Raw genomic sequence first — 23,342 nt, 5'->3', positions numbered from 1 at the left:
AAAAAGAACAAGAGGCAGTACCGAAGGTTAGGGACATAATCAATAGCGACATCGGTAATATGTCACATCTAGAGTTCAGAATGATGATTCTCGAGGTTCTAGCCAGGCTCGAAAGAAAAAGGCATAGAAGATATTAGAGAAACCCTGTCTGGAGAAATAAAAGAACTAAAACCTAACCAAGTTGAAATCAAAAAAGCTATTAATGAGGTGCAATCAAAAATGGAGGCTCTCACTGCTAAGATAAATGAGGCAGAAGAAAGAATTAGTGACATAGAAGACCAAATGACAGAGAATAAAGAAGCTGAGCAAAAGAGAGACAAAGAACTACTGGACCACGAGGGGAGAATTCGAGAGATAAGAGATACCATAAGCTGAAACAACATTAGAATAATTGGGATTCCAGAAGAAGAAGAAAGAGAGAGGGGAGCAGAACGTATATTGGAGAGAATTATTGTAGAGAATTTCCCTAATATGGCAAAGGGAACAAGTATCAAAATTCAGGAGGTACAGAAAACCCCCCTCAAAATCAGTAAGAATAGGTCCACACCCCGTCATCTAATAGTAAAATTTACATGTCTTAGCAACAGAGGACAAGAAGTCTGTAACATACAATGGTAAAAATATTAGATTGGCAGCAGACTTATATCCACAGAGACCTGGCAGGCCAGTAAGAACTGGCATGATATATTCAGAGAACTAAATGAGGAAAACATGCAGCCAAGAATATTATATCCAGCTAGGCGATCACTGAAAGAAGGAGAGATGAAAAGCTTCCAGGGCAAACAAAAACTGAAAGAATTTGAAAACACCAAACCAGCTCTACAGGAAATATTGAAAGGGGTCCTCTAAGCAAAGAGAGACCCTAAAAGTAGTAGACTGGAAAGGAACAGAGACAATATACAATAATAGTCACCTTACAGGCAATACAATGGCACTAAATTTATATCTCTCAATCTTATATCTCTCAGGTTACCCTGAATGTAAATGGGCTAAATGCCCCAATCAAAAGACACAGGGTATCAGAATGGATAAAAAAACAAAACCCATCAATATGCTGACTACAAGAAATTCAAAGACACCTCCAGATTTAAAGTGAGGGGGTGGAAAACAATTTACCATGCTAATGGACATCAAAAGAAAACTGGGGTGGCAATCCTTATATCAGATCAATTCGATTTTAAGCCAAAGACTATAATAAGAGATAAGGAAGGATACTATATCATACTCAAAGAGTCTGTCCAACAAGAAGATCTAATAAGTCCCTCTAACATGGGAGCAGCCAACTATATAAACCAATTAATAACAAAATCAAACACATCGACAGTAATACAATAATAGTAGGGGACTTCAACATTCCCTTCACTGAAATGGACAGATCATCCAAGCAAAAGATCAACAAGGAAATAAAGGCCTTAAATGTGTTTCTAGGTATTTGTCCAGTTCATCTAGGTTATCCCATTTGTTGGCATATAACCATTTACAGTACTCTCTTAAAACCTTTCCATTTCTGTAGAATTGGTAGTAATGTCCCCATTTTCCTTTCTGATTTTAGTAATTGAGTGTTTTTTAAAGATTTTACTTATTTGTCAGAGAGAAAGAGAACGAGCGAACACAGGCAGAGGTAGAGGGAGAAGCAGGCTCCCTGCCGAGCAAGGAGCCCGATGTGCGATTTGATACCAAGACGCTGGGATCATGACCTGAGCAGAAGGCAGCCACTTAACCAACTGAGCCACCCAGGTATCCCTTGAGTGTTTTTTCTTAATCAATCTAATTAAATAAACATTTATCAGTTCTGTTGATCAAAAAACCAACATTGTGGTTTCACTATTTTCTCTCTTGATTTTCTATTATTTTATTTATCTCTGCTCAAATATTTATTATTTCATTCCTTCTGCTATCTCTGAATTTAATTTTTTCTTCTAGTTCCTTAAGCTGTAAAATTAGGTTGTTGATTTGGAATCACTTTTTAAATATAAGCATTTACAGCTATAAATTTCCCCCTTAGCACTGCTTTCACTACATCTCACAGGTTTTAGTATGTTCGGCTTTTGTTTTCATTCATATCTCAGTATTGTCATATTTCCCTTGCAATTTCTTTAATCCATTCATTGCTTAAAAGTATGTTATTTAATTTCCACAAATGTGTGAATTTTCCAGTCTTTCTTCCATTATTGATTTCTAACTTCATCAAAATGTGGTCAAAGAAAATATTTTGTAAGACATCTACCTTTTCAAATATACTGAGACTTAATTTGTGACTTAACATATAGTCTACCACAAAGAACACACCAGGTGCACTTGAGAAGAATGTACATGCTATTGTTAGGTAGAGGGCTCTGTACATGTCTATTAGCTCCAGCTGGTTTTACTGTATTGTTCATTCCTCATATTTCTTATCTTCTGCATGGATGTTCTATACATTATTGAAAATAGGATACTGAAGTCTCAAACCAGTAGTGTAAAAATGTCTTTTTCCTTTCACTTCTGTTAATTTTGTTCGTATATTTGTATGGTCTGTTATTAAGCATATAAATATTTAGAAATTTTATATCTTCTTGTTGTATTGTACTTTTTATTAATATACAATGTCCTTCATGATTTAGAACCTATTTTATCTAAAATTAATATAGCTATCCCTGCCCTTTTTTGATTACTATATGCATCAGTATCTTTTCTTATTCTTTCACTTTAAACCTATTTCTATCTATGCATCTTAAAGGGAGTCTCCTATACACAGAACATATCAGATAATTTTCAATCTACTCTGCCAGTCTCTTTTAGAGTTTAATCCACTATATTTAAAGTAATTATTGATAAGGAATAACTTCTGTCACTTTGCTATAATTTTTCTAGATGCCACATAGCTTTTGCTGCCTCATTTCCTACATTACTCTTTTATATTTAGTTGATATTTTGAAGTAAAAAACGTTTTACTTAACTTCAATAACATAAAAACTCATTTACAAGCGTTGTGCAGTGGCAGTATCATAAACAGCGAGGTTTATCTGAGACACAATTACTGCTAATTGAAAACTCATTTATGGGGCACCTGGATGGCTCAGTCAGTTACGTGTCTGCCTTCGGCTCAGGTCATGATCCCAGTGTTATGGGTTCTAGCCCTATCTTGGGCTCCCTGCTCAGTGGGAAGTCTGCTTCTCACCCTTCCTTTCCTTCTGCCCCTCTCCCCCTGCTCATGTTTTCTATCTCAAATAAATAAAATCTTAAAAAACAAAAACAAATAACTGATTTACCGCTCTATCCACAACCCTTTGTTATCGTTATCACAAAATTACAACTTTGTACATTGTGTAATCAAAACCATAAACTAATAATTTTTTAAAATCCCTAAGTTTCTTAAATTACATAGAAAACAAAATGTGGATTTACAAATCAAAGTTACAATAATGCTAGATTTTAGACTAATAATTTTTTTAATGTATTAGTTTCTTAAATCATCTGGGAAACAAAAAGAATTATAAACATTATTAAAATAATGTTATCTTCTGTAACTGCTTACATATTATACTTTTATTGAGATATTACTTTGTCATATGGCTTCAGGTTACTATCTAATATTCTTTCATTTCAATCTGCAGAACTCCCTTCAGGATTTCTTGCAAGACGGTGTGCCAGTAACAAATTCCCTGAATTTTGGGGAATGTCTCTCACTTTCAAAGGAGAGTTTTGCTAGATACAGGATTCTTGGTTAGCAGGGGTTTTTTTTTCTTTTTAGCACCTTAAAAACATCAGTCCACCACTGTCTTCTGAAGTTTCTGATGAGAAATCTGCTGAAAATCTTACAAGGATCCCTTTTCAAGTGACAAGTCATCCCTCTTATTTCTTTCAAGATTCTCTGGCCTTGGCTCTTTAAAGTTTAATTACAATGTGTCTCAGTATGGGTCTCACTCAATTCATCCTACTTGGAATTCACTGTGCTTCTTGGATGTTTATAGTCATGTCTTCCATCAAATTTGGGAAATTTTTGGTCATAGTTTCTTTGAATAATCTCGCTGCCCTTTCCCCTCTCTTCCCTCCAACCCTCACCCAATCCCTTCTACTTCTCAAATGCCCACAATGCATACAATGGTCCACCTGATACTGTTCTACACATCCCTAAGGCTCTGTTCATTTTTTTCTCCAATCTCTTTTCCTTCTATTCCTCAGACTCCGTAATTTTGATTGCCTTAACTTCCAGTTCACTAGTTCTCTCTTCTGTCTAGTTAAATCTGCCTCTGAATTCCTCCACGAATTTTTCATTTCAGCTTCTTATACTTTTCAACTTTGGAATCTTTTCTTGGTCTCTTTTTAGGTTATCTATGTCTTCACTGATACTTCCATTTTGTCCATACATCATTTCTTAGCTTTCTTCTCATCTTCAATTAGCTCTTAGGGCATTTTAAGGTAATTGTTTTAGAGTTATTTGTCTATTCAGTCTACATCTGGATTTTTTCAACAGTAGTTTCTGCTGGCTTATTTTGCTTCCTTTAAATGGACCACACTTTCCTGCTTCCTTGTATGCCTTGTGATTTTTTTTTGTTGAAAGCTGGACATTTTATTCTAATAACCAGTAACTCTCGCAATCAGATTCTCCCTCTTTTGCAGGGTTTGCTGTTTTCCGTTTTTGTTTTGTTTTTGATTGCTTTAGACTGTCTTTGTGGTTAGAACCTGAAGTGTAAACTTATGGTCTTTTCTGAGCCTGTACCTTTCTCTGGACATGTGCAGTGACTTTCTAATTTCTCATATATATAATTGCTCTTGAAAGTCCTAGACTTTAATGCCAAGGTCACAAAAGGAGAAAAAGAAGAAAAAATGGTGTGGGGAGAGCAGGAAAGATACCATTCCTTAGAACTTCTGGAAGTCACTTCAGCCATGGCAAAATGGCATACAACAATGGGAGAATACAACAATGGCTGTCCAGCTCTGTGTCTGCACATCCATGGTTAGAGGCAGCAATCAGTGCACAGATCCTGGTATTTGTAGCAAGGACTCCTTGTTGCCCATCCTGTCCCTTGCAGGGTGATCTAAGAACATGAACATGGCTGTCTGCCCCTGGGCGGGAAGGTGAGGTATAGGTAGTACCTGCTGAACTAAGACTTAAAACTGACAAAAATCAACCACAATTAACTTGTAAGTCCTTCCTCTGGACATAACAAGACTTTAGTAGACTCTAGAGTTCTAAAATAGTTACATCAGAAGGAATTCTGCCAGGGCGCCTGGGTGGCTCAGTGGGTTAAAGCCTCTGCCTTCAGCTCAGGTCATGATCTCAGGGTCCTGGGATCCAGTCCCGCATCGGGCTCTCTGCTCAGCAGGGAGCCTGCTTCTCTCTCTCTCTCTCTCTCTCTCTCTCATCTGCCTCTCTGCCTACTTGTGATCTCTGTCTGTCAAATAAAAAAATTTAAAAAAAAAATCTTAAAAAAAAAAAAAAAAAGAAGGAATTCTGCCAGTACAGTTGTTATCTAGGTGGGGAGATGAATTTCTACTACATCATACAACATTATATTCCCAGAACCTTCTCAGTAAGCACTGTGATTTTTAACATCAGTGGAATTAAACATTTCCTGAACATGCTGACACTTTCAGTAAATTAGTTCAACTATTTTATTATCCCTAAATATCGTCAGTAATACTGTACACTTCATCTTCTTTTCCCTAAAACTCATTTAGTTCATCAAGATGCTGATATTCTGATCATACTAAAACTTTGATACAATTGTTTGAAAGTAGTGTATTCTGCTTCATTCATTCATTGACTATTTATTGGGTGTCTACTACAAGCTCAGTATTGTTCTGGACACTAAGGATACAGCAATGGGCAAAATAAAATTCCTACCCTCATAGACTTTAAGTTCTAGTAGGGGAGACAGAACATTATAAACAAAATAAGTAAATAAAATGTAAATGTTAGGTAGTAAAAAGGCCAAAGAAAAAATATCACAGGTAAGAAGGATTAGGTAGGACAGCCAAAGGATGGCCTCTCAGGGTGGGTTTCATTAAGTAGTTGAAGGGAGCAAGAGAGAAAGCCAGCCATGAATCAATAGCTGAAGGGAGTAAGAGAGAAAGCCACTAGAATATCTGGGAAAAGAAGTGTGAGGACCAAAGTGGTAGCAGCAGGAAGGGTAAAAATAGTTCAAATTCTGGATATATTCTAAGAACCAATAGGATTTAATGATGGACCAAATGAGGAATGTGAAAAAACAAAAGACAAATCAGTGATGATCTGGTAAAACTCAACTCAGCAACTGAAAAAATTGGCAGATAAGGGAAGACAAAAACTCTGGTGTTGTCTCCTTTTAAAGCTTGACCTTTTCTGCTGGGACAATCTCAGATTTTAGTCTGCCTTCCTATAAAAGACAACTTAAAGACTGTTTAATGGGTCTTGATAATCTAATCTTTTGTTGACGCTCCACATTCTTAATAATGCCAGTTTTGGGGGTGGAGGATGGCCATAGGGAGGTGGGGTTAATTCAGAAACTGAATTAACATGGGTCCTCAGGAACTATGTACACCAATTCCTAGAGCCATTTTGGAGGTTACTAAGAGAAGAATTTCCTTAAATTGACCAGTCTTGAAGCCCACTTGCCCTTTCCTTCTCAGTTTTACATTTATATAGAATTTCTACAGATTTGTTTTCATTACTAGGTAAGAATCAGACAGAATTAGTATCTGTTTCTTAAGAAACCATATTCTCGGGGCACCTGGGTGGCTCAGTGTGTTAATCCCCTTGCCTTTGGCTCAGGTCATGATCCCAGGGTCCTGGGATCAAGCCCCGAATCGGGCTCTCTGCTCACTAGGGAGCCTGCTTCCTCCTCTCTCTCTCTCTCTCTCTCTCTCTCTCTCTGCCTCTCTGCCTACTTGTGATCTCTGTCTTCAAATAAGTAAATAAAATCTTTAAAAAAAAAAAAAAAAAGAAACCATATTCTCTGCCTTCTGCCAGTTGGAAAGAAACAATCAAACAAAGGCAATAATAACACCACAGATTCCCTTGTTGCCGTTGTATACTATAGATAGTATTTTATTGCCCTTACTCCACACCCCAACCTTTTAAGTTCTTATCATATATAAGGAAACTGAAGTTTATACCAATTAAACGTTTTGCCCAGTATCACTTTAGACAGCAACAATACCATTAAAATGTGGGTTTTCTGAGAAACTCTGTTTTGTTCTCTACTTAGTCCTCTCCTTCAAAACAGCTTTCATCAACCTTAAATGATAAAACCACTCCCAAGTTTCCAGACAACTGCTGTATATATGTGTACTGTATTTGAAAACTTAATGTAAATGACATACTTTTTTAAACTGGTCTTTCATTCAATCAACCATACCTATCTTCTTATAATTCATCAGTAGGGGAAAAAAAAAAATACTAAGTCCCTAAGGGATCCAAAATTAGCTCACTTATAAAAACACACCTAAGATCTCACAGTTCTTGGTGCCTTTACCTATACATTAAGGAGGAAACAGAATGTAATTCTACTGTACTCAGTAGATCATAGATGGAGAAAACTTTCTTAGTTTTCCCTAAGAAGAAGAAATAGGAAAAAAATGTAATCTGATATCACATATTAGAAAGGTATAATATATACCAAATAATTTAGTTTAATAACAGCTGAAATCAACTGACAAAAGAACTGCAAGAGTCATCTATAGTAGAGACCAGTAAACTTTTCTGTGAGGGACCAGGAAGTAAATATTTCAGGTTTCCAAGCCACCCAGTCTCCTGTCTGAACTATTCAGGCTCTGCAGTTGTAACATGAAAGTGGCCATACACAATAAATAAATGAATGGATATGCTATATTCCAATAAGATTTAGTACTATAGATGGAGGGCTGGATTTGGCCTGCAGGCTAGAGTTTGCAACCCCTAATCTATACTATCTTGAGCTCACCTCCTAATGCAGATGAAGAAAATGAAACGTTACAGAATGATAACTAGAGAACAAAGTATATTATTATTTTACTCTTCAGCTAACCTCAAAACTTTTAATACAATTTAATTTTTTTAAATCACTTTTAATTATTATTGCTTTATGTCTGGTAAAGATATAATGAAGTTTAAAAAAAAGAGAACTTCTCTTTTAAGATACATACCAAAATATTTACAGATGAAATAATGTATCTGGATCTGCTTCAGTAGAAAGGGAGGATGGTACAGGTTAAGTCAAAATTGGCCATGAAAAATAACTGAAGTGGGGTGATGGGAAAACAGGATTCATTCTACTATTCTACTTTTATAAATATTTGAAATTTTCAGTAATAAAAAAATTAATAATGACAAATTACTTTTAAAAAAAGGCTGGCAAATGATGAATCACAAATTTAAGTGCATTTGTAAAGTTAACTGTTTTCTCTGTCTTTTAAACTAGGGTTTCTCAACTTTGGCAATATTTTATAGTTGGGGCCAGATAGTTGTTTGTTGTGGGAACTGCACTGTGCACTATAGGATGTTTAGTAGCATTCCTCATCTCTACCACTAAGATGCCAGTAGTGCTCCCACCACCACACCCCCACCACCAGTTGTGACAATCAAAACTGTTCCCAGACATTTCCAAATGTCCCCAGTTGAGAACCATTGTTCTAAAAAAACTACACTGCTGTTTCTAATAAATTCTTAAATTCTAGAAAAATGATACTTTGATGACTTTTTTGTTTTAGTCTTAGGCTAGAAATTATATTTATATTTTAACCCAATTTTTAAATGTAGTTTTTTCTTTGCCAATTGGGAATCTGTGTTATTAATTTAACCTGAGGTATAAGTATCCCTTTCTCCCACTATTTCTATAAATTATATCTGCCTACAATGGTTTTTATTTTTTATTTTTTTTAATTTTTTATTTAAATTCAATTTAGTTAGCATGTAGTGTATTATTAGTTTCAAGGGCACTGATGTTATAGGCAACTTATCAGTTGCCTAAAACACCCAGTGCTCTTTATATCAAGTGTCCTCCTTATTGCCCATTACCTAATATCCCATCCCTCACCTACCTCTCTTTGCCTACAAGGGTTTTTAAAACAGAAATCCAGAGAATGGAAATCCAAATGAGGTGTATGGTTGAAGTCCAGATATATCTCACTGATCTAGTAATAGACATAATTTTAAAACTTTCTCAAAGAAATTATTTACAAACACTTAGCTTACTGCGCCACACCCCAACTCCAATCTTACTGGGTTTATAGAATCAGCTACCCATGTTTTGTATTTGAATTTAGTTAAGAAACAGTGCCAATTTTGTTCCCACCCCCACAGCTGCACTGCCATTGTGCACAACCCCTCATGTGAATAAGAAGTCTTTAGAAACACAAATGGTTAGATAGTCCCATGTTGTCTGCTTTATTAATCAAATTCTGAATCAGAAAGCACAGTTTATAAAAAATAAGGCAAAATATTTTACTTATGGCCTCTTGTCTTATTAGCTATAATCAGAAGGGCTTTGGTATGTTAGTAGTTCTTGCTATTTTAGTTGCTGGATTCATTAAATAAAAAATGGATATTTGGAGCACCTGGTGGCTTAGTTGGTTAAGCATCTGCCTTTGGTCCAGGTAATGATCTCAGGATTTAGGACTGAGCCTCAAATCAGGCTTCCTGCTCAGCAGGGAGCCTGCTTTTCCCTTTCTCTTTGCCCCTCCCTGCTTGTGCTCTCTCTCTCTCTCAAACAAATAAAATCATTTTTTAAAAAATGAGGTATTCAACTCGGGAAATTTCATTCCATTTCCCCAAGCTAGATGGAAACAGTAACACAATAAGTAAGTGTCTTCCATCTACAAAATACTAAATTTAAATTAAGTTTTTCATTACTGAAAGAAATCCTGTAACATATACTGGGTTCCTAAATTCATAACCAAAAAAGATGTGAATTAAAAATTACTACTGTGCAGGGGCGCCTAGGTGGCTCAGTGGGTTAAGCCTCTGCCTTCAGCTCGAGTCATGATCCCAGGGTCCTGGGATCGAGCCCCACATCAGGCTCTCTGCTCTGGGGGGAGCCTGCTTCCTCCTCTCTCTCTGCCTGTCTCTCAGCCTACTTACTTGTGATCTCTGTCTGTCAAATAAATAAATAAAATCTTAAAAAAAAATTACTACTGTGAAAACAAAATCAAATCATATAATCTCATTCATAGAGATATCACAGTAATGAAACTTATAAACATCTACTTGCTACTTTAAAACTCAAGCTTTTTTAGACAAAAAAGAAAATTCCAACATCAGAAATGACTTATGTACAACTACAATACCACTGATTCTTTAGTAGCTGTCCAACCAATCAAAACACACTCAATCTAAGAAAAAAGCAAAAATAATGTAAGACTTCTCTTTTCAAATATGTGTCTTTAAAATTTTTTAATTAATAAAAACAGGCTGGCCCACTAAGTTAGTCCTCAGAAATTCAAGTCATTTAGCTTCCTCAGATGGGAGTATCATTTGGACAAAATTACATCTTTCTGCCTAGTCTAAATTTACTAGGATTTGACTTATTCCTAAATAACCTTTATACTGTAACATGTGATTTTTTTTTAAAATAGTTTGCATTTTAAAGATTTTATGTATTTATTTGACAGAGAGAAATCACAAGTAGATGGGAGAGGCAGGCAGAGAGAGAGAGAGGGAAGCAGGCTCCCTGCTGAGCAGAAAGCTGGATGCGGGACTAGATCCCAGGACCCTGAGATCATGACCTGAGCTGAAGGCAGCGGCTTAACCCACTGAGCCACCCAGGCGCCCCTGTAACATGTGATTTTAATGTATTTTCTCAATAATGAAGTTATAGTATACTGTCACAAAGGACAACATCCTTCATAACACACAGAGAAATTATCAACTGAAACTCCAATGACAGTAAAAAATATTCATTTCCCTTTTAAAAGACTATACTCTCAATTAAATTAAGCATATATGCACATATCTAGTGATAAACATGCTCTGTAAAGTTTTCAAAGATCCACATTATAGTCAAGAAATAGTAAGACTAAACAAATTCTAATTTACTGATTCCCTTATGAGATTAAAATAAAGCCCTCTGAGTGTCACTGATCAGTAAAAAATCTTGACCTACATGATCTATATATTCTCTTTCCCTCAACTTCTTTAGTATGATTCTTGGATGAACTCATCTGGGCTTCTTGTAGCATGGTGGTCCTACTATATATAGTAAAGGAAAACTCAACTCCTATCTTCACTTAGGGTTATATCTACAGTATTGAGAGATCAAAGAGAAACAAGAAATGCTTCAAATTATCTCTTGTCAAATTTTTCTTTCCAACCAGAAGAGCCTTAGGTGATTATTAAATTTTAGGAAAGAAAGCAATTCATTTTATAATATAGAAGTACCATTTATAGAACATTAATTTTTTACTTAAGTATTTTTTAAGCTTAGTTTAATTACCTCTGCTTCTACATCCACATTTTGCTTCAAAAGTAACTTCAAAATGTCAACATGTCCATTCTGACTAGCAGCTTGCATCGCTGTGTGACCAGCACATTGTCCATTTACCTAAATAAAAAAGAAAAAAAAAGGATGAAGGATTGTCACAAATCACAAAAGAGCCAATATATAGTATAGGTTTAAATCTGCCACACTGAAAAAAAAATTAAAAAAATAAATCTAGCACACTGTATGATTCCTTGAAAGTAATTTAGGATGGTGTTCCATATATCCAGTACAGATCACCAGAAACTTTCCTCTAATCTAAAGAAGGGAGCAGACGCTTTTTTTTTTAAAGAGGAAAGTTCCATTGTTCAAAGAGCTATCAAAGCACTCTTTCAGCCAATCTGCAAAGTTGAAAAAGAAAGGAAGTGAGAGAGTAAAGTAAGTTATATTTTGTATATTTATTTCTATTTGAATTATTAAAGTTCAGAGTCTCTGCTTAAATGGAAAAAAAAAAAAGCAATGAAGTAAATGGAAAACTTTTAAAAAAGATACTGTCCACTATATAAATAAATACAATTCAACAAATATACTGAATACTAACTGTGAGCCACCTATCATGAGGAACACATGAATGAATCAGTAGGGTAGCTATACACAACTATGACATAGAGCAGTAATTTTCAATGTTTTCTTCACTTCGCTGATGTTGTATAAATAATTTCTCCATAACATAGTGCTAAATGCAAAAGCACTGGTTAATAGCTATTGTTTTTTTTAATAGTTTTTTTTTTTTTTAAAGCATTTATATCCCTGGATTCCCTCACTCCACTCAGCTAAGTTAGTGGTCCACCTTAACCGCTAGCAGAATTTATTCTTTAAAAAAAAAAAATTTATTCTCTGGAAAGAGTAAAGTGTCCCTAGCCTACAGAAACCAAGCACTGTTATCATTGGGGCAAAGTACTAAAATCAGAAGTTTCATATAAACATTTAAATGATGAATGCTGAGAATCCAAGCCCTCTTCCCTTTCTCACTATTCATGAGCTTGCAGCCAGGTTTATACCCTCTATGCAGGAGAATTAAGAGACCACTCTAGGGAGTCAGACCAGCCCAAGAGAAAAGACCTAATGGCTAATGCCAGGAGTAACCCAAGGAAAAAAATGAATCCCGACACAAACCATATACCTTCATAAAAACTAACTCAGAATGAATCATAGATTAAAATGTAAGACACAAAACTCTGAGTCCTACAAGATCATAGATGATGTCTTTGGTGTTATATCTAAAAAGTCATCAGCAGGGACGCCTGGGTGGCTCAGTTGGTTAAGCAGCTGCCTTTGGCTCAGGTCATGATCCCGGCATCCTGGGATCGAGTCCCATGTCGGGCTCCTTGCTTGGCAGGGAGCCTGCCCTCTCCCTCTGTCTGCCTGTGCTCACTCTCTCTCCCTCTCTCTCTGACAAAAAAAAATAAAAATAAAAATAAATTAAAAAAAATAAAAAGTCATCACCATACTCAAAAGTCACCTACATTTTCTCCTATGTTACTATCTCTCAGAAGATGAAATGAACACATACCTGATGTGCCTGAATGTCTTGGGAGATTAGACAGTTAGAAGCTTGCAGAAGAATTAGTTATAACAATATAGATTACAAACAAATGAAAAAAACGTTAAACTATGTCTGAAGTTAAGAGGGACTGATTGGGAAAAACTGTAAGTGAACTTCCTAGAATAAAGGAAATGTTCTATCTAATAGGGGTGTGAGTTACATGTATGCATTTGTCAAAACTGATCCATGTATTTCATTATATATAAATTACACCTCATTTTTTTTTTGATAAAACAATTATGAGCAACAAGGAAAGCAAATGGTTATATAGGAAAATACAATCTAGCATCGTCTAGCTCAGATATGAATTTCATTTAAATAATACCATGCACAATTAATTTTAATCTTACAAAGTCACCATACAACCTAACCACATTAAGAAGCTGAGAAGAGTGTGTGAAGGGAATGAGCTGGAGGTGAGAAAAAAAGCTAAATCCTCATTTTCACAGTGAAGTATCAAAAGGTAACTCCTAAAACATAAAAATCAAGAAAAAACAATAGAAATATGTTATTAGAAGATGTGGAGGTAAATATATGAAGAAAATCAACTGAACAAGGTGAAAACAGTTGTCTCTGAAGAATGGGTAAGTAGAATTGAGAAGGAAATGTTTTTCCTAACAAACCTTGTAGAACTATTTTCTCCCTTTAAATGGTTAGAATGGGAAGGCTCCATAGCTCAGGGGTTAGAGCACTGGTCTTGTAAATGTTTAGAATGTATATTGTTTAAAAAAACTTATTTAATAATTAAATGAAGAAAAAAAATAAGTATAATTTAAATCTGCTTGGTTGAATATAAAAAAGTCATTTGGTACTTTGACAACCAAAATAAAGTATTTGTAATATATCACACAATCAGGAAACCGCTGTGCTGTGCTGCTGCAATTGACATCTCCCTCGTAACTGAAACGCCTCACGAGCTCATAGGAATATGATGTTGTGCTACTCCAACTACGATCTCTAGGCCAGCATGGAACATCATCCTGGTAGCAATAATAAAGCCAATGAATGCCTACCTAGAACCAAAATGGCCCACCTAAAATACGGCTTACGTGAAAGGTAAAATACTATAAACTATTAAGATTTACAAAATGCATGACTTCTGGGGCACCTGGGTGGCTCACTCAGTTAAGCGTCTGCCTTTAGCTCAGGTCATGATCCCAGGGTCCTAGGATTGAGCCCCACACTGGGCTCCCTGCTCAGTGAGGGGCCTGCTTCTCCCTCTCCCACTACGCCCCAGCTTGTGTTCCCTTCTCTTGCTATCTCTCTGTGAAATAAATAAATAAACAAAATCTTCTAAAAAAAAATGCATAACCTTTCATTGTTCTGCACTATAAACTATAAAATAGTCAATTTTCACAGGAAAAGGTTTAGATTAAATGTTTTGAGAAGAGGGATAGAAAACTGTTTATAAAATTTATGAAAGTACATGTAAAAGACATGATAAAATGACATTTCCATGAGAAATGGAGGACAACGACCACTTGAAAACCTAAATGCAAATTTTGTCAACCATAAATTTAAAAGGTCACAGTGTTAAAATAAAAATGTCAATATATTTTAGAAGAGTACACTGATGATTTCCAGCGTCTTCTTTAAAAATACTTCACAAAAACAAGAGGAATAGTTGAACCACATGTAGAAAAATCTCAATAATTATTGAACTGTTATGTTCATTATACTGTTCTATTTTTGTACATGCTTCAAATAATTTTTCAATGCTCACATCCACATCTGGTCTTTTTAGCAAATCTTCCACTTTAGCAACATCTCCATTGGCAGCAGCCTTAACTAATTCTTCATTGAGGTCACCAGATTCTTGGGTTTCAAATAATTTCTTCAAGAGTTGGGAGAGTCTTTCTGTAAAGCATCAAATAAAGCTGCTAACACAGGAGGATCTCGAACCTTAACTACTAACAGATAAGTATTACCCACATAACTGTAATACATACTTATCTTTTTTTTATAATTTCTATCATTAATATTATTTTCATACTATACTACAGATATTACCCAAGCAAGTTATAATACCAAATAAAACTGCATTAAATTCCAACTCTTAAGTATTCCCAGTTTTCTTCATGTATTTCAAGTTACAATTTCAGAAAAAGAGTTACATATAAACAATATTAAGATTTAGAAGTCATACCAAAGATAATCACAAATGAATACACTACAATGGAAGTATCCTAACAATACATACTTTCTTTCAGGTTTTAAGCATACCCTACCTCAGAGCTCTCTGCTACACACATTAGAATAAATCAGCAAATCAATTATTCTGATTCAAAAGCAATGTAATCTCTATAATATTTGGGGAAATGTTTTAGGGACAAACCAATTTTCCGTTGAAAATGGCCATCTAAGTGTTAACATATTTCAACAGGTGCCACGTGATTAGTACTGACTAAAACAAAAAAAGAACTAGGGATGTATTTACTCAGATTCTTTCATAAGATTTTTTTTTCCTAAGTAGCATTCATCAGTAAAGAAACTACCAAGTTCTATTCCTTAATTCTTGAATCTACTTAGTGGAAAGCAAAGAAATCACGAAGTGAGGCAGAGGATCAACACCAAGTCCAAATTATTTGAGTAGGATATTAACTATTTCTCATTCTTTGTATTAGTAGGTAGTCACTGACTGTGCTATGAAGCCATCTAACTACAAGGTAAAAAAATAAACACTGCCTGATTTAAATTTTAAGCACACCAACAAATTACATCAGGAAGGAAGAAACAGCACCACAAGTAGAAAGCAGTATAAAATAAGACATTTTCCTTTACTTTCTTAAAATTTAATTATGGCTCTACCTTCTTTTCTGAATGATAATATATAGTACCCTGCAATATGTTCTAGAATGAATTGAGGCTATGTGTATGTAAGGCTAGAGCACAGGAAGGACAGACTTTGGCATGAATCTACCCAAACATCCAGCTTTATTCATATTTCAAACGATTTCCTACTTATTTTCAACTTATTCACATTTCAAGATGATTTCCTACTTATTATTATACATTTTTATATGAATAACAACTCTTATTAAATAGTGAGAGGACAGGGGCACCTGGGTGGCTCAGTGGGTTAAGCCTCTGCCTTCAGCTTAGGTCATGGTCTCAGGGTCCTGGGATTGAGCCCCACATCGGGCTCTCTGCTCAGCGGGGAGCCTGCTTCCCTTCCTCTCTCTCTCTGCCTGCCTCTCTGCCTACTTGTGATCTCTGTCTGTCAAATAAATAAATAAAATCTTAAAAAAAAAAAAAAGGTGAGAGGACACCTGGGTGTCTCAGACAGTTAAGCATCTGCCTTCAGCTCAGGTCATGATCTCAGGGTCCTGGGATCAAGCCCTGTATCTGCCTCCTTGCTCCGCAGGAAGCCTGTTTCTCCCTCTGCCTGCTACTCTCCCTGTTGTGCTCTCTCTCTGACAAATAAATAAATAAAATCTTTTAAAAAGATAAAAATAAAAATAAAATAAATAGTAAGGAAGAAACCATGGCTGATATGTAAAAATATCCAGGAAGAAAGCCATCTGCTAGCAACAATGTTGAAAATAAAAAGAGAATAAAATAGTCTAAGAAAGTGGTATTTCTTGTCAGAAAACAAAAGTTCTGACTAAAGAGTATAATGATGAATTTCAGTTATCTCAGATTTGATGTGGAAACACCTTCAATATTATGCCCCCAAAAAAGCACTTATTTTCAAAAATTTTCCAGGGTATACCTCAGTCAGAACAAAAACCATTCATCAGGGACACCTGGGTGGCCAATGGGTTAAGCCTCTGCCTTCGGTTAAGATGATGATCTCAGGGTCCTGGGATCAAGCCCTGCATCAGGTTCTCTGCTCTGCAGGAAGCCTGCTTCCCCCTCTCTCTGCCTGCCTGTCTACTTGTGATCTCTGTCTGTCAAATAAATAAAATCCTTAAAAATAAAAAAACCTCATATAAAAACAAAAAACAAAAACCTTTAGAAAAGTATAGAACTGTCAACATTCAAGTGAGATCACGTGATCTGGGAGAAAATTAAGAACACATACAACATTAGCTGTACAAGAGAACACAGAAATTAGCAAAGATTCTAATGTAAACCGTATTACTTTTAAAGACAACAATACAAACATACCACCAGATGCGTTGCTAATGGCTGATCCTGCAGATGCCACCTTGGAAACTGCTGCTGGATTATACGTCCAAGATGTTCCACAAACTTCCACCTTTAAATCACTGTCTGAATAAATCTGTTGTACTCGGCCAACTTTACCTAAAGTCTTTCAAAAAAAAAAAAAAAATTAGTTCATGTTCCCAAGTCTAAAGTACATACCATAGGGGAAAAAAAACTCAATTGTTAGCTCTTACATGTTTAAAGTATTAATTTTCTTTTGTTCCTAATGAAAAAACTGTTAAAGGACAACATATTCAAGTGGTTATTTGTTAGCTACAAACTTGAAAGAGTATCTTTAAAAAACATTTTAATTGGGCAACTGTCTCAGGTCCCCTCCATCTTCAGGAGCTTTGTACTATCACTCAATAAACTTTGTTCTATCGCTCAATAAACTCTGTACTATCGCTAAATAAACTTTGCTTTGCTGTCCACCAAAAAACCGAAAATAAAAAGCATTTTAATAAACAAAACTATAGTACTTCCACAAAAATATAAAATCAAAAATAAGTCATGACAGTCTATCATTCTTAAGAATTCAAAACATTTTGCTTTTTGATATCCAAGCATTTTTTAAAATAATTTTTTTAATTAATAATGTTATTATTAGTCCCAGGAGTACAGGTCTGTGAATCGCCAGGTTTACACACTTCACAGCACTCACCATAGCACATACCTTTCCCAGTGTCCATAATCCCACCACCCTCTCCCTACCCCCCTCCACCCACCACAACTCTCAGTTTGTTATGTGAGATTAAGAGTCTCTTATGGTTTGTCTCCCTCCTGATCCCATCTTGTTTCATTTATTCTTTTCCTACCCCGCAAGCCCCCCACATTGCCTCTCAACTTCCTCATATCCAGGGTTGATACCCAACCTTTTAACCCCATAATCTTATCTTTCATCTTGAGAATTTATAAATCAAAAAGTCCAAAATTCACCACCAATCTAGCCTAAAAAAATAAAACCTTGATTTCTAAAATAAACTATACTTAACCAAAAAGGTACTCAGTATCCATTCCAAGAGAGAAGTATGTAGAAACAATATTTATTAAGTGTATGGGAAAGGGGGACACCTGGGTGGCTCAGTTGGTTAAGCATCCAACTTGACTTCGACTCAGGTCATGATTTCAGAGTTGTAGGATGGAGCCTGGGGCTCCGTGCTCAATAGGGAGTCTGCTTAAGATTCTCTCCCTCCCTCTGTCTCTCCTTCCCATGTATACTTTCTCAAATAAATCTTTAAAAAAAACAAAAAAAGAAATATATATAATATATATATATATATATTATATATATGAATGAATGAAAAAAAGTCAACTGGGTTCAGAACACAATTAGCAGCAACTCTTAACCAAGGGCAGATACTGTTCTAATAACTTTATACAAATTAACTCACCTAATACATATACCCTGAAAGTAAAGCGCTATTATTAGCCCCATTTCAAACTCCAGTCCAAAACGCTTTCCCTTAAGCACACAGAACAGCAAACTACAATACTAGAAAATTGGTGAAGAAAGTGATAATATCTGACTACTTCCTAACAGAGTAGACTGTCCTTCAATATGTTATCCTTTGCCCTTCCACAGCATGTGACTACAACTACTTCAAACTATCCCCTTAATTTCTGGATGGCAGTCTAACCTTTTTACCTGTTCCTTCTCTTTCTCCACTCACTGGCTCCTTGTCCTTTTACAGATCCCTAAATCTATTTGTTGTCCCCCAAATTTTGTTCCTTTGTTTTTTACTCCTCTTCCTTAAAAGTTTAATCCACTTTGACAACTATCACCTTATTACTAAAAACTCCAAAATATACTTCTCTAGCCCTATTTATTCCTACCCCTGCCCCCTAACACACATCAATTTTATAAACTCTAACTAGATATTTTCTCTTGGAATTTTCCATCATCTCAAACTCTACGAGGCTGCATTCTTTGTTTTTTCCCCCTTAACTGTTTAATTATAGTAAGTCTCAAACATACAAAAATACGTAACAGTATTTTGAATCCCCACATACCCATCAACTACTTTTAACAATTTTTAGCTCATGGCCAATCTTGTTTCCCCCTCCCATTCTATTTCCTCCTGTATTTTTAATCATGTAAACTTTGGGGGGGTGGAAACTACTACTAACAACCCTCCCCAAATTATCAATTAACTCTGTAATATCATAAAATACCAGTGTTCAAATTTCCAATTCCCTCATAAATGATAAAATTTTTCAGTCTGCTTAAATCAAGTTCCAAATAAAATCTATACATATATTTTTCTCTGCCAATTATTTGTTGAAGAAACAGGGTTATCTGTCCTATGAAGTTCCTTACAATCTGGATTTTGCTAATTGGTATAATTTAAATAGTTCATATCTCTTTACAGAAAGAAAGGCTACTCCTCAAGACTGTAATCTGGGCACTAAATTTGGTTATTGTTACTAGAATGGTTACTGTTTCTAAGTCTTTTCACGGACAGAGCTAGGAAACAGTGGTAGGAGGGTGTTTTGTCTTGAAGATAAAATAAATCACAAATACATAAACCCTCTTCCAATGCAAATTCAAGAGTACAAGGTTTTCACTCAGCCTCTTTTACGTTACATCCATATCTCATTTTCCCACCCTGATCATTCTGGTTCTCAAGGCCACTTGGGATAACAGAATTAGAATTACCATGTAATTACTCATTTGGTTTTTTGTCATATCATACATACAACAATCTCAGGATAATAATATTAACACTATCACAAACAACAAGATCTCTGAAAACTGTTGAAAATTGTTAAAAAATTGTTTTTTACATGTAGTTCTTTAGGGTATATTCTTCCTAAAAAGATACAAATTACTACGCTTAAAAATCACTTGTACTTTTCACTCTGTATGGTTATACCAACAAGATACACATTTAAGTTTGTTTACTTCATTTTCCACTTTTAGGAATTTGATTTTGCTTTATAATTGTATAAAATATGTATCTGGTTTCAAATCAAATCTATAAAACAAGACATATTCAAAGACATCTCCCTTCTACCTTTGTCCGCCATACCACATTCCTTCTTTAGATGGAAACATGTTTTTTGAGTGTAATGGTTAATTCCTCCATTGTCTGCTTTCTTCATATAAACTCTGAATTATCCTAATAGTTATATTTACAATAATACTAAGACATAATGTATATATACAAAACCTAATTTCCTCTTTAAAAAAAAAGAGCCAGAATATGTTGGTCAACTGGTTCCCGTATATACAACACTGAAATGAATCACTCATGTTCTTAGCCTTACCTTCTTTCTCCCACAATATTTTGATTTAAAGTTACAGTATTTAGTTCCAGTTAATAACCAGAGGCAAGCAAACGGTTTACTAAACTTTCCATAGTCTCCCTCCAATCCTAACCTATTTTTTGACAGTTATACTTTATCTGTGATGATAGAACTTATAACCATTACACAAACTCTAACCCTTCCTTTAACTATCATTTACTCTTAGTTCAAAAAATACATACATATTTAATGTCTACCATGAGCCCTTAAATTGGTCTCTCTCCAGTCATCTTGGCTGTCTGAGACATCTTCTAATAGACCAATCAGAAAAGGCTAATGAGAACAAAATTCTCTGAATTCTTATACATTCATAGCAATTTATAGCCTTTATACTTGAAAGTCAGTTTGGTTATAAACTCTTAGCTTACATTTTTGTTCCTTGAATACCCTAAATGTTATTTCATTGAAATCATAAAGCATTGAGATCAGATTTTTCTTTCTCTTTTAAAGTAAAACCTGACCTTTTTTCCTAGATACCCAAAGACTTTTTTTTCTTTTCTTGAAGATTCAGTTATTTTACCAGAATATGGCTCAGTGTTTTGTGTTCTCAGTTCCCCCAGTATGCAATGTGTCCTTTTAATATTTAGTTTTAAATCTTTTAACTTGGGGACTTTTTTTCTGAAATTTTAAATTTTAGCAGTTGTTATATTCCATTGCTTTGGTTTTTATTTTTCCTTTTCTGCAAGGACTCCAAATACACTACTATTAGATATATTTGTCACTTTCCTGAAATACTTTTTATCTTTTTGATTTTAGCAATTTTTCTTCTTTTTACCTTGTTTCTCTTAAGGCATATCTGTCATATTTATTTGATCTGTGTTGCATCAAGCTTACTCTTCTCTTTCATAAAATTATCTTCCTTTCCTTCTTAATTCTTTCCTAAGTTCTGTTATCTCATTTCTAATTATGATCTATTTTGTTCTTTCATCTTTTATCATTTTAGTTTGTTGGCTCATTTTGAATCATTAGGTTTTAGTTTTATGTGCGTATCTTTCTAATATATTCTCATTTGTCTATAAAGAAGTTATGCTATTCCTTGTCATTTTTCAATAACTGTGTATAGGGATCTACTTGTGATCCCTTCCAACTTTTATCTTTCATCTGCACCTACTGTCTCCATTCTAATAAATTTGGTCTCTATTCCCTCAGTTCTTCCTTAATGGGAAGGCTCTCTAGAGGAAAGGAGCTATGGCTGGTTAATTTTGAGAGTTGTCAGACCCAGGCATTTCCCAACTCCTTTAACCTTTAGCATGGACCTATTACCCTCACCCCAAAATGGAGTCTGAAAGAGTCCTCCCAAGGCTGTTGTTTCTACATTAATCTAGACTAGCCAATGAATACTTGTTAGCAATGTTGGAGTCCCTCTGTTTTCAGGGCCATCCGATGCCAATTAATTCTCTCTGCTGCTGGGCAGACAGATGTAGATCTAGTAGCTGTCAGTATTTTCTCACTACTAGCTCGTATTTCAGAGTTCAATAGGCTACTCTGTAACCTGGTTTTTATACAGATGTTTGCAGCTTTGGTTTTTTTTGGTTATGCTAATCCAGTTGTTGACTATTTTTATCAAGATGATTTGGGAAGATTAAAATTCTACACAACTACCACTGGAATCCCAGAATTCCCCTACAGATATAATCTACAGGTTTTTCTTATACAGCAACTTACTATGGGAGACCGATGACTTGGGCTTTGAAGTAGAACAGGTTTGGGTTCAAACTCCAGTTCAGAATCCCAGCTCTGACTTCCTCATCTTTAAAATAAGGATGCCATACCACCACCTGCTTATAATATTCCCAGGATAAATAAAGTCTGTGTATGTATCTATGTGTGCATACACATATGTTTGTTCACATGTATGTACATATTCATCATTTAGCACAGTGCTTAGAATAACTGGGCACTTCAAAGACATAAGCTGTTACATATAAGGTGTCATTGCTAAGGGGAAAAACAAAAACATCTTGACTGACCCCTGGGACTAGTAATACATTATATGTTTATTTTAAAATAAAATATTAAAAAAAACCTAAATCTTAAATCTTAAATCTAAATCTAAAAAAATCTAAATCTTAAATCTTGAATCTAAAAATTCTTAAAATAGTATACGTAACTCCTATAAAAGCATGTCAAAAATTACATTTATGTAACACCACACTATAGTTAGGCTTAAAGACAATCGATATATTTTTTTAACCAACTTCAATATCAAAAGCAAACAAACAGATCATATGCTACTTAATTTTTTGGACAAAAATAAAGTTCCAGGGCGCCTGGGTGGCTCAGTGGGTTAAGCCACTGCCTTCCGCTCAGGTCATGATCTCAGGGTCCTGGGATGGAGTCCCGCATCGGGCTCTCTGCTCAGCAGGGAGCCTGCTTCCCTCTCTCTCTGCCTGCCTCTCTGCCTACTTGTGATCTCTGTCTGTCAAATAAACAAATAAAATCTTTTAAATAAATAAATAAATAAATAAATTTCCAAAATACAACTCCTACAGAACATACACAACTACCACTTAGTCACTATGTTAACTAAAGCAATAAAAAACACAAGCAGCATCTGCAAACTATGAAATGTCTTCGAATGAAAGCACCGTAACAATGAATTTCTTTTCTTTCATTCACTGTTACATCCTTGAAGCCTGACAGGCACATTTTGCTAAAGTATCTGCTGAAGGATTAAGGTAGGAAGGAAGGATGGACTGATGGAAAGACAACACACCATGAAGGATGGGAGCGGGACCTGGACACGATGGGAGGGAGCAGAGGACTAAATGAGATAGGCAATGGGGCTAGACAGGAAAAGGAGGTGCTAGCTAGGACAGGCACTAGACAACACATTAGGGTGCAGGGATGAGACATGAAGAGGGATGGGAGGGAAGGTACTTGGTAGAGGAAGGAGGCACTGAATGGGATGGGACCTGGGGGGG

General features: G+C 35.3%; 2 protein-coding genes across 2 annotated transcripts in view; both read right to left on the bottom strand.

The window, feature by feature from the left end:
• Nucleotides 1-23,342, bottom strand: part of SNRPD1 (small nuclear ribonucleoprotein D1 polypeptide) — a 273,414-nt gene that overhangs the window by 98,639 nt on the left and 151,433 nt on the right. The gene's annotated exons all lie outside the window — the stretch shown is intronic.
• Nucleotides 1-23,342, bottom strand: part of MIB1 (MIB E3 ubiquitin protein ligase 1) — a 134,003-nt gene that overhangs the window by 67,056 nt on the left and 43,605 nt on the right. Inside the window, exons 8-10 of the mRNA XM_059409325.1 lie at nucleotides 17,074-17,218; nucleotides 14,687-14,820; nucleotides 11,373-11,480 (exon numbers count right to left, since the gene is read on the bottom strand). Of these exons, the coding sequence (XP_059265308.1) occupies nucleotides 11,373-11,480; nucleotides 14,687-14,820; nucleotides 17,074-17,218 (387 nt within the window). The remainder of the gene's footprint in view (nucleotides 1-11,372; nucleotides 11,481-14,686; nucleotides 14,821-17,073; nucleotides 17,219-23,342) is intronic.

Source organism: Mustela nigripes, chromosome 8, assembly GCF_022355385.1.
Source record: "Mustela nigripes isolate SB6536 chromosome 8, MUSNIG.SB6536, whole genome shotgun sequence".
Classification (NCBI taxonomy): Eukaryota; Metazoa; Chordata; class Mammalia; order Carnivora; family Mustelidae; genus Mustela; species Mustela nigripes.
The sequence above is the reverse complement of the archived record's forward strand: the minus strand, read 5'-3'. Positions and strand labels throughout refer to the sequence as shown.